The sequence below is a fragment of the Opisthocomus hoazin genome, chromosome 3, assembly GCF_030867145.1.
Source record: "Opisthocomus hoazin isolate bOpiHoa1 chromosome 3, bOpiHoa1.hap1, whole genome shotgun sequence".
NCBI lineage: Eukaryota > Metazoa > Chordata > Aves > Opisthocomiformes > Opisthocomidae > Opisthocomus > Opisthocomus hoazin.
The window spans coordinates 57252104-57263883 of record NC_134416.1 but is presented as its reverse complement, the minus strand read 5'-3'; the positions used below and the strand labels follow the sequence as shown (position 1 = coordinate 57263883).

The window sequence follows — 11780 nt, the reverse complement described above, 5'->3', positions numbered from 1 at the left end:
GTCCTCCCCCCTCAAAATCTGTCACCAGCAACATCTAGGAGCTGTATCACAAACACCTGCAAAGAATCCTCGCCCCCAACCCCTCTTCTGGCCTCCTCATTTCACCTTCAGAACTTCCCCATGGGCTGTTGCACCTTCCAGCCCTGAAGTATTTCTAGGAGCCAAAAGCCAGAACTCTTAGAGGGGCCTAAGATACCCCCTTGAAATTTAATCAGAGTTGCCTACATAACTCCCTTTGGCCCCTTTAAAAAAATTTCAACATAGCAGAACACGGTCAGGTACTTCCGGCCCACTTTTCAGCATTCCTTCAAACGCCTGGTTAAGACCTGCTCTGCTAGCGCAGCTCTCTAAACCAAACAAAGTCAGTATGCGCTCAAAAACATTTCTCACTTCCATTTATTTCAAGAATAAAGCAGTGTTTTCTGCAAAGCTCGTATTCAACAAAATACTCTGTATGCATCCATTTTTAAAGAAAATATTTTATTACATTATGGGAAAAAAGCATAATCATCCAAAGTTCGTATTGTTAAAAAAATTGAAAATTTATTTTAGACAGTGTGTCAGTATATTCTGTTCCGCATGGGAATGATAAGAAGACTCTACATCATTACTAGATATTGCACAGTCTGAAAGAAACAAAAACAAATCACATGATCTTGGGAACCATCTCACATTATGAAAAAACCTACAAAGAAAACATTAAAAAAAAAACCCCGACACACAATCCTTTCTTTCTACAGTAGCTTTAAGTTTGTAATTCTTGGAATGACCATATTCCACTGAAGACCATCTCAGTGACAGGAAGCTTCATTTCAGCAATCCCTTGTGCAAATAAGATTAATAAAAAAAAATAATAATAATGCAGTGAAGTCTTTTGATATCTTGTGGGTGGCAATAACCACACAGCTGTTAGATCCCTGCCTGGAAAAACAAAACGGGGAAGGAGAAGAAAGGGGATTCAGGCCATAAGTTTCGCCTGCAACTCCATCTCTGCCGCCCTTTTGAGTGCAACATCCACCAGCAGCTGAAATCCACTAAAATCCTGGTTAAGGTCTGGTGGGGTTGGAGGAGGAGTGTTAAAGAGCCCACTCTGTGCATTTGCACCAGGTCCCAGTTTAGATGCGTCCTCGTGGTAGCAGAGGGAGCTGTCTGTGAGGCCGTTGGCCGGAGGCTGCTGCAGGTCCGTGGTCTGGCCTACATCAGCCGGCTGGCAAAAGTGGAAAGGGGTGTCTTTCAACGCTGTCACAGTCGTGTGGCAAATCACCGACGGCCGAGCCAGGACCGATCCTGGGGATGCCGGCTTGGACGAGGACACAGTCTTGCCGAGTGGCACGGCGGCGGGCAGGAAGGCGGTCTCCTCCAGCAGGGGAATGTAGCTCTTGGTGCTGATGGAAGACTCCACCAGGCCGCCCTCGGGAAGCTTGGTCCCTCGCCGCGAGATGGTGAACTGGTTTGGGTCTTTGCCATCCTTCCTCAGCATGTCAGGTAAAAGCCTGCGGCGTGCATTGATAAACCAGTTGCAGACCTGGGAATATAATGACATCTTAACTTCTACCTTCATTCATTTCCAACTATGTGCCATTAGAGTCGTTGGGTTAGATTAATGAATCCCTCCAAGCAGTTTCCTTAACTGCAGAACAAAAGAGAGACCTGCTGACAAGTTCTGACAGGCCTGGCGAAGGCCCTTCCCTTGTCCCGGCTCCCCACTCCTGTTACAGAAAGCCCCGGGACATCTGAAGACTGCTAGCCCCAGCCGAGGGGTTTAGCTTTTAACTCTGTGCACACACATTAACCTATTAGCTATTGTTCCCAACGCTTAGGTTAATTAACAACAGGAAAACCTTTTCTCTCTGAAGAGAGCCACTCCTCCCACAAATCGTTACTGATTTTCCTTGTTCAACTGACTGTGTCGACAGACATAACATGAATTACCTCATTTAAGTTTGTCCTTGTTTAAATATCAAACCAGTTTCCTGGGTGATACAGGATAGTTTATAGTTTAACGTCTTTTTTCTGTTTACTACATAAAGGAGCTTTTCCTTATGATGTTACATTAAGGAAAGTTTACTTTACGGCCAATTACAAAATTTGTACCAACGAATTAATCTGGAAAAATAAAGCCCGGAAGTCAAGCTCTGTATTTAGCGCCTCTCAAACCCAAACCAGGGTTTACCCCAAGTTCTCACGCAGCCACCTTCCCACGAGGTGGAAAGCAGCGGTTGCCAATAGCTATTCCGCCAAAGACGATCACAGGAGACGAGCACGGTGCATCCAAGTGACCTCGCAGCTGCCAGCGGTATCCCGGGGTGAGAATCCAAACTAACCACACAAAAGCCTCACCATACCTATACTAACACACTTGAGTAGCTCTATCCCATACAGGTCGTTCCACTGATCTTAATGGAAGTCATCATACACATCGTTATACAGAATCACAGAATCACAGAATACTAGGGGTTGGAAGGGACCTCTGTGGGTCATCTAGTCCAACCCTATACACGTGTATGTTCTACAGGAACGAGCCTTGAGTTGCAGCTTTAGAAGAGTTACATGTTAAGCAGCATCTCTTATCACCATAAAACCTCTGTTGACAAATAAATACCTTCTTCTCCCAATAAATTACCTTACATAGACACTTTATGTCTTTTGGGGACCAATTCTGCAAAAATTAGCATGCATGCTCAAATTCATGACTGTCTGTTCTCCCAGAGAAGTAATCTCATCCCCAACAAAGATCATCACAACACACAATTCATTTCTATTTCTCCTTACAAGTGCTGTCAGAAGCAGAGTGAGTAACAATAAAAGAGGAAAATCTCACACGCAGTGTAAACATTTGTATCGGTGACTAGACCACAGGTAAACTAAGAAGAAAACAGAAAACAGCTCCTTTTAAAGTAAGAACTGCTTTTTTTAATACCTGTAGTGTGGAAAGGTGTGTTTGTCGGGATAACAGTGCTTTTTCTTGCTCTGAAGGATAAGCATTGTATCGGTGCTCATATAGCCAGTCCCGAAGAATCTGCACGGATTCCTTGGGCAGGTTGCCACGTCTCCTCCGTTTGCCTGAACCAGCAGATGAGGAAAGATCCAGTGGGACATCCATAGTGTCATCATCCTCCGTTTCACTGCCCGATATTGCAACTACACCTACAACAATAAGCAGACAAGAACAATCAGCCTCCTAAATCCGCAAACTACTCGGCTCCAGCATGCTATGGTTCAGACACTCTTTACGACATTAACTGTCTTTACTATGAATCACGGTATAGCCTCCTATACAGAGGATTCGTCCTGTAGCGTTAACCTGTCAAGCTGTAGCTTTTCTGTCAGCTGAACAAAAAGTAGCACCAATGATGTGTTCCTAGGGGAATTCTTCTCTGCAAACCCTCATTTTCTTGTTCCCCTGGCAACCTTTTATCTGCTGCATGTTATCAGAGAGCTTCTATCTAATGCCAATATTGTCCAAATTTGCTTGCTGTGGTATGCATCCAACACTTTTCTTCAAGGATAACTATTCAGCAGCTGGGCAAAAGGTCAGTAAGCAAGAACTTAAAAACACCCAACTCAAGTAATTGGTTATTTAATTACTTCTTAGCATGCTTATGCTTCCCTCCTGGGAGAGACAGCTTGTAGATTTTATAAAGTAATAGCTCATTCCAGATCTATCAATAAAAACTAATGGAACAAGAAAATAAGAAAGGGAAAAATTGTACCTGCCCCCACCCCCGAGTGGATGTTCACTTAGGAAGGAAAAGAAACGTGCAGGAGAAGAAACCAGGTGCCTAAGAGTCCACCAGTTTATCAGAAGATGGACTTCTTTAATTTAATTGCACTTCGGTATCGAAGGACCACAATCATTTAATGTTTGGGTAGGTTTGTTTAAGTGTACCACTTTGAATCCCAATTAGTTTTTCAACTTCATGGGTTTTACCTCATATTTTAATCTGTAGAAATGTGTGTTCTGTGCTACACTTACTACAAAGGCTCCAGATTTACAAGTTAGCTGCATACCTTTTTCCTCCAGCACCAGGGAAGGAACGGATTTCAAAATTTGATTATCCCTTTATATATACATTACACTACTAGAACATGAAGCTATGGTATGCAAACAAAACAAACAAAGTAGTATTCAATTGTTAGGAAGACTACAAAATTCTACTCCTTTGGTAGGATATACAAGTCACTGAGGAAACAAGTGGTTCTGTAAAATACAAAGAAAACCATGGTTTAAATACTCACCGGAAATTTTAGGAATCTGACAAACTACATACAAATTCAAATAAGAGACCACTCATTTTCAACTAGCAGAATACTAATTTCAAGTGAAATTATGCGGCTTTCAGAAGCATTTTCTAGAAACTACAGAAGGAAATCAAGCCCTTAATCTTTCTGTGTTTTGAACTTAGATGGGGGGGGGGGGGGGAAGAAACTTGCTCATTCACAACATCAAGACTGAAAACCTTAAAGTCTGTTTAAGGAGACAAAGTCAGCCCTAAAATACAGGAAGTGTGCTCATGCAAGCACAAAACTATATAAAGCCATAGTTACATCTGTAAGTAAAGAAACAGAAGGAATTATGTCCTTTAGAAAAAAAAAATCCACAACACAGAAAGAAAGAAAGAAAAAAAAAAAAGGTGGCTGTGTGTGCGCAAGTTTTCCTTAGTACTGGGGAGGGGGGGGAAGCAGAGGAGTACCCTTCCCCACACTTTCAAACTTTAGCCAAAGCTGACACAGTAAATTATTCTTTCATTCCTCTATTTATGAGTAGCTCCAACATCCTTAAATTTAGTTTAAGTTATCCAAATCTCAATGCCTATTTTTGACATGGAAGCATTCCCAGCAGGATGATCAACTGCAATTTGTCTGGCACAGTTACTTCAGTAACTTACTTAGTATTGTTTTCCTTCTCCCAATTGCTGCTTTATGGAATCGACAAACACCAAACTGACATACCAAATTTTTCCTGTGATGATTAGGCTACATAAATTATCCAGTCACAGAACAGGAACAATAGGACAATATTTAAATAGCCAATGCAAGATAAACTCCAAATTATGTAAACAAGTTCTTAATTCACGTAGAAACTATGTCAGCTTTGCTTTAAAATGATTCAGAGCAAACTGCTTTGTGTTTGTCACAGCTTTACAGAAAGTGCTGTCACGCTTGCAACCTAACCTGAGAACATGTCTTGCACAATGGACTCCTGGAGCCACGAGGGGCACTTCTTGGAACAAAGATCCTGCGCGGACCACACCACGGCTCTGCAAAGCAGCTCATCCCTTTCAAACTGAATTTAAAAAATAGCTAGAACTAGCCTACGCTCTTCAGACGATGTTTTCAAGTGCACTGCTCTTGTTTGTCAGAAACCAGAAGTGTTGCAGCACTTCAGTGGGTTGGGTTTTTTGTTTGTTTTTAAGTATAATAGGCAGCAAGACAGAGGACCTTGGAAAACAGTCAGAGGCAAACAGCGAGGGCTGGAAGTAAGAGGGAAGAGAAGCCAAAGAACCTACTCCCACGAGAAAGCTAGGTGTCTAATGGTTTGCGAGCCGTATTCACGTGGCATAACAGTAAGTGCTCCAGACGCACACCACCCCGTCTGGAGTAACCTCCCCAAGATCTAACACACAGCCAAAAGAGTCCACAGGAGCCTCTCTGAATTTGATAAAAATGGCTTGACAGCAAAACAACTTCTGGAACTGTTGCTCTTTTTCACACACGCCCCCTCCAAAGTGACAAAATACTGTCTGAAAGCCAGCAGCATAAAAGCGTTTCTCTATTTTGCAAGCACGATCTTTTGCTAAAGTAAAAGTTGCCATCTGACTAACCGTAACCTACCTAGCAAGAAATGAGTCAACAGCAGAGCCTGCCCTTTGACCCGCTCGCTTCGAGCGTCCTGTCAATTGACACAGTAAGTTAGTGACACAAAGCAGGTCTGGGTGCAGCAGGAAACCCAGCGTAGTACAACTTCTCATTTAAGTAGACGATCAGCCCTCTGAACCTGTGGCAGATCCCTCCGGCGTGGCACAGAGCGCGCAGCAACAGGAAGTCACGGCTAGAAATCTCGCACTGCCCCAGCTGATATTTTTTACTAGAGCAGGAGCCACGTTGTTGCTGTCAAGGCTCTGTTTTCACTAAAGCATTCCTGCTGATTACAACCCAGCTTTGTTTTTCCGTCTTGTTAGTAATCAGGCTATTCGCTGCTGGTTTCCTGTTTTAACAGGGCCCAACTGAAAAGCCGCCTGGCGAGGCTCCACGACCGGACCATTGGCTTACTGTTATTTACGCCCGGAATAAAGGCTTGTGGACACGAGGAGTACCCCCAGCTGACCTACTCATTTATTCCGTCTGAAAAGCAGGCTAGCGCCAGGTTATTTTAGGTCTCCTCCTAAATACCTTTAACAGAAACAGAAAAACTGCTTTTACAGGACTAAACTGAAGCAGCACGAGTTCACTTGCGGAGAGGTCTGAGAAACAGTACAAAATCCAAATTCTCCACTCCCACCATCGCTGCTCAGATGAGCCATCCACGCCATTAAGGATCTAAGAACTACATGATCAGCACCCCTTCTTTATAAATTACCTTATCCTCCTGGCTTCCCAGCTCAAGTCATATACATGACTGAAAGCACTGTTGCATCGTGTCACAGCCCAAAGACTTTACAGGTCCTCCAGTAACCAGCTCAGGGAAGATTACACCTAGGATCCTCAGAGTCTAGGCTCAACACCCAACCATTAACAGCTTGAAACAACTTGAGTACAGCGATGACTAAAGTTGAGTTCAAAATAAACTACTGCTACTTAAGAAGGCATGCTGAAATACTCTGAGGGGGAGGACAAAATATTTAGACAGGCTGAGACAAAAGAAATGGAAGTTAAGCAAATGAAAAATTTAGGCTGAGTACTAGGAAACAAACCAACCACCCCATGGTGTCGAGGAAGAGCTTCACAGAGGAAGTGGCAGAAGCCAACTGTTACTCAAAACAGGACAAAGTATACCACAAGGAACAATCTCTGCCCTCCAGAGAGGGGATGGACAAAAATCACCTTCAGGAAAACTTCCAATCCCCTTAGGGTTCTCTGAACTTCCTAAGCCGGGGTTTTTAATGAGCACAGATAGACAGAAACCAGTTCCTATCTCAGGCCCCGATTCTGCTGTAACCGAGTTCAGTAGGATTCCTCACGTGTATAAACTTGAGCACATGCCTGTGTCTTTGCGAGACTGTATTCTAAATCAGCCAGTTAACAAGCCGAATACGTTCAGTGTGATTGCGATCACGGTATTCGTCAACGAAAGTATCCACAGAAGAGTCCTTGGCGTTTTAACCCACAGCCTGTTAGGAAAAAAAAAAAAAAAAACCCAACCAAAAAACCCCCAAAAAACAACAACAACCAAACACCAAAAAAATCCTCACCAAACACCAACCAAAAAAAACCCAAGACACAAAAAACCTCACTAAAATTTAACACGAACTTAAAAATCAACAATAAAATAAATTAGTTTAAAACTATTCATAAGTAACCAAGAACTACAAGGATGCAGAAGCGAATTTCCACAGTTAAAAACCAAAACTTTTTCCTCTGAATAGGTTTCATAATTGAGGAACCAGTTTATTTGTTTTCCTCTGCATTTCACAGCTTGAGGTCTATCGCTTCTAAAGCGGCCAGACTTGGCTACGCTATAAGTTTTTTTTTCTTTAAACGGGATTTTTCTAGGAGTGCAAGCAAGAAATCTGTAACAAAGTCACCCTTTGAAACTTCTTCAATGAGCCTCAAATGCCAGGAGGTCACAAATAACTACAAGCCCAACCTTCAGTAAAACAAAGGCACCCTAGCCCTAACATCTTTTTAAAAGTTTCCGTCTTTGTCTCCTCACCTTTTAATTTCTACCACGCGAGCCCCCGGCCCCTCTCCAAAGTCCTCCCTCCCGCCTGTCACCTTTCATTGTTTCCATTGTTCCGGCCCAGGACTCGCAATCCTCGCAGCAGCTCCTTCCCCTCGCTGCCCCTCACACACACACAAAGCCCTGCACAGGCATACCTAGAAACCACGTCAGCGCTTTTCACACGCGCTTATTCCGGGGGTGGCAAGAACAACAGTTGAAAGTGCGGGGAGTCTGGTATTTCACCAACCGGCAGCTGCCCTCGGGGAGAGGAGTCTGAACAATGGAAGCAACAGCAGACAGGAAACCAGCTCACCACCGCTGTGCAAACAGGGAGCATAGGAATGTCCTAAAAATAACTGCACTAAAGTAATTCAGCGAAACCGTAAGGAAAAAAAAGGAAAAGAGACAAACCAGGCCTGCTAGCTATAAGGTTCAGAACCTCAGCCAGCCCAAGGGGAGCAAAGCGTTTCGCTCCGGGCAGGGACGCGGAGCGCTCCGCCGCCACACACCGCCCTGCCCAGGGCTCGAACTTCGCCTGGGCGGCCGGGCGCCCATGGTGCCAGCTCCCCTTGGGCGAGCGGCACCTCCGAAGCCGCTTCCCGGGGCGCAGGGCGCGTCGGGCACCCCGCGGCTTCACGGCCGACACGGGCGCTGACTGCCCCACGGGTGCGCCCGCACAACGCGCGGGGCGGCTCCACTACGGAACCGCAGGAATGCGCAGCGGGGGAAAACAGCGCAACTCTGGAGTACTGAACATGCGCACTGCTCCCCTCTAACCCTCCACTTTCGGTCATTTAATGGTCTTTGAACGCGAAACACCCCTCATCCACACTACGGGCTGGTAAATCGCGACCGAAAAGATCCTGCTTTGCTGTGAACTTCTTTCCAGCCAGCGCAGACCTGCCAACTCCGAAAGCACGTTCCGCGTCTTTGTGGCCAAGCTCTAACTTACAGGCACTTAAAGCCCCACACGCGCGAAGAGTAACAATCCTCCAACTGTAAAGTTTGTCTGTAAATCAACACAAAGAAAACCCAAAGAGCCTTATTTTTCGGGGGGGAAAAAGAAGTCTCCTTGTAACCCTAACTGTCGAAACTTTTATACTTTCCCCCCCCCGTCCCCGTTTGAAGGGACAGAAGAAAGGGAAGGACCAGGCGGCCTCAGAGGGGGTGCCAGCCCCTCCGGCCAGGACCCCCGGCCCCCCCCCACGCTGCCGCCAACAAAGCGCTGCCAGGCGGTCACGAGGGTGTGGGGGTACGGGCCGCCCCGCTTCCCCCCCCCCCCCCCCTTACCGGGACGGCGGGGCTCGGTGCGGGAAAGCGACAACAAAAAAAATCGTTTTACGGGAGGGCAGGGGGAAGCGGCTCGGCGGAGGGAGCGAAAACACAACTTGGCGGGGCACAAGGCGGGCGGCCGGGCATGTTTCTGACAGGGAGCCAGCGGCGCGGAGCGGCGGCCGCCTCCAGACAACAGCCCCGCGTGTTTTGTCTGGGAGCGGAGCGTCCACGGCCATCTTCCACGGGAGCCCGGGGGGGGGACACGACACCGGGGAGAAAAGGGGCGAGGAGACACGGAAAACAGACTCCGTCCGGCTCAGCAACAGCCCCCCGCTCCCCCCAAGCCGCTCCCCCGGGGGAAGGCGAGGCGCAGGGCACCCCGCTCTCTCCCAGCGCCCAGCACGCCCCGTCCCAACTACCTTTTTTACTTTTCATCTCGACCACGAGGACCGAGCCGCCGCTGCCGCCGGACGCCCCGCACGCCGACACAAGCTCCTCTCCCTTTGCCGGACGCTGCTCCCCCGTGGAACTCGGCAAAGAGGGGGAGGAGGAGGAGGAGGACGAAGCAGCAGCACCGCGGAGCGCGGGTCCAGCGCTCTGCCTCCTTCCCTTTGTTCCCTCCCGCCGGCGGCGGCCCCGGGTTGCTGAAGTGAGGGAGGGCAGGGGAGGGAAAGGTACGCAGCGCCCGCCGCCCCCGCCTCCCCGCAGCGACTACGGGAGAGTAACCGAGCGCGGCACTGCCGCTCGCTCCCGCCGCGCTGCCTCCTCCTCCTCCTACTCCTCCTCCTCCCCTCCCGTCTGACAGAGCCACAGCGGCCGGGAGGGGAGGGCCGGGCCGGTGGGGGGGTGGGGGTGTCCGCCCGTACCCGCTCGCTCACTCACACACAACAGCGGCGGCGGGGGGAACCTCCCGCTCCCTCGCCTTTCTTCCAGGCAGACGTTTGATCATTAAACTGGAAGGAGAAGGGAGCGGGGGGGGAGAGGGGGGAATTTTGACAGCTGCCCTCGACTAGCCTCCTCCTGTTGCTGCCGGATGAACCACCCGCTCCTTCGCCTGAATAGAGGGGAGAAGAAAGGAGCGCACGTAGCGCAGGAGAAGGAGCCGTGGCCCGGCGGGGGCTGCTTCGCCTCCTGTGCCCCCCCCCCGCAGCCTCTCCCGCGGGGAAGGCGAGCGCCCCGTTTCTGGGGTGATTTTTACATCAGTTCGTGAAGGTTGTTTTTCTCTCTGTCCGTTCCGTGCCCCCCCCCCCCGCGGTGGATTTCGCTGCGGCACACGCTCGTAGCTGTGAAGGGGACAGAAGCCCCGCAGCTTGACTCATCCCTGCCCGCGCAGCACGTGGTGCAGCAACAGTTTATTTTCCTGCGGGATGGGGAGCGCGGGAGCTGGGGAGCTGCGGAGCCGCGGGGGGGGGGGGTGGGGGAGCCCAGACCGGGGGCGGGTGGCCTCGGCGGCGGGTACTGATACCCCCCCCTCCCGGCTCGGCGGCGCAGCCGCGCATGCAAACGCGCATTCACGGCAGCAGAGGAAGCAGCAGCGCTTTAACAGCAAATCCTCCCCGAGTACCTCGTTAACTGTATTTTTTATGTGGCGTCATTACAGCGGCCTCGCCGGAGATAAAGCAGCTGTTACATCCGGGGGGGGGGCGGCTGCTGAGTCACGCCGGTTAACCGGGCTCCGGCGGCCGTTGGGGCTGCGCGGGGCAGCGCGGCGGCCCGGGCCCGGCGCACCGGCTCGGCCCGCTTCGGGCGGGCGGTTGCGCGCGCTGCCTCAGGGCCCGCCGGCGGCGGCGCGAGCCGGGCCGTTACCCGGGGTGTGAGGAGGAGCGAGCGGCGGCTCCGGGGCCGGGGGGAGTGCGGGCATGCCGCCGCCGTTGGGGTTTATTTTGGGGTTTTTTTCTTTGTTGTGTTTTGTTTTGGTTTTTTTCCCCTGTTTTGTTTTTGTTGTTTCGAGTCCTGCTTCCCAGCCGCGAGGGCTGGCTCTTTCACAGCCGAGTTCTGAGCGCCCGGGCGCGGTCATGCCAGGAAAGCCGTGAGGGGAATTTGGCAACAGGCGCGTCGGGGACGTGAAGAGATTTCCCTCTCTCCGGGCCGCCTCACGCCTGCTCCGCGTCCTCGGGGCTGCCGGCCAGTTCGCGGACCAGACTCTTCCCTTTGTTCCTTTTCTATCCTTTCCTCTTTTTTTTTTTTCCCCCCCCCTTTTTTTTTTTTCCTTTTGAGGTTTGTTTGGGTTGGGTTATTTGGAGTTGTTTTTTTTGTTGTTGTAGCCGTTCTTTGGCGAGGTGACTTTTGGGAGGGAGGGGGGGAATGAAGCCTTACTGTTGCACAGAGTTCGGGCTCGCTTTGAAGAGTGTTGAGAACGGCCTTTGCAGCTCTGCTGGAAGGTGGTTTCCTCGGAATTTTCCCAAAGGATGCTAGGAGAAGATTGGTTTCAACTTAGTGTGGCAGCTTTTTGGCTAGTAGGAGTGGGCAGCGGACCACTGGGTGTTCATTCCTAGCTCCTGGGGTACAAAATGGATGGAGGGGCATCTTCTTTGAACCAAGTTACTCCACAGATGAGTATGGAGGGGTGTACCCATAGTTGGGAGCACTAGGAAGGGTAGAAAGCGGGCTGGTGCAGTGCACC

The 11780-nt window shown here is 49.5% G+C and overlaps 1 protein-coding gene across 2 annotated transcripts; it reads right to left on the bottom strand.

Moving 5' to 3' along the window:
- Positions 1-463: 463 nt before the first annotated feature.
- On the bottom strand, positions 464-9859 carry TGIF1 (TGFB induced factor homeobox 1). Of its 2 annotated transcripts, none has more exons than XM_075416405.1 (3): positions 9577-9859; positions 2921-3147; positions 464-1525 (listed from the first exon to the last, which is right to left on the bottom strand). In XM_075416405.1, exons 1-3 carry the CDS (start codon positions 9590-9592, stop codon positions 959-961), a joined length of 810 nt encoding a protein of 269 aa, XP_075272520.1. In that variant the 5' UTR covers positions 9593-9859; the 3' UTR covers positions 464-958. The 2 variants fall into 2 exon arrangements, with proteins under 2 accessions (XP_075272520.1, XP_009929730.1); XM_009931428.2 differs by lacking the exon at positions 9577-9859 and adding an exon at positions 7936-8961.
- Positions 9860-11780: the final 1921 nt, after the last annotated feature.

Coding starts and splice junctions, on each gene's coding strand:
- TGIF1 (XM_075416405.1), bottom strand. Junction 1,526..2,920: donor CACACCTTTCCACACTACAG/GTATTAAAAAAA, acceptor TTATATTCCCAG/GTCTGCAACTGGTTTATCAA.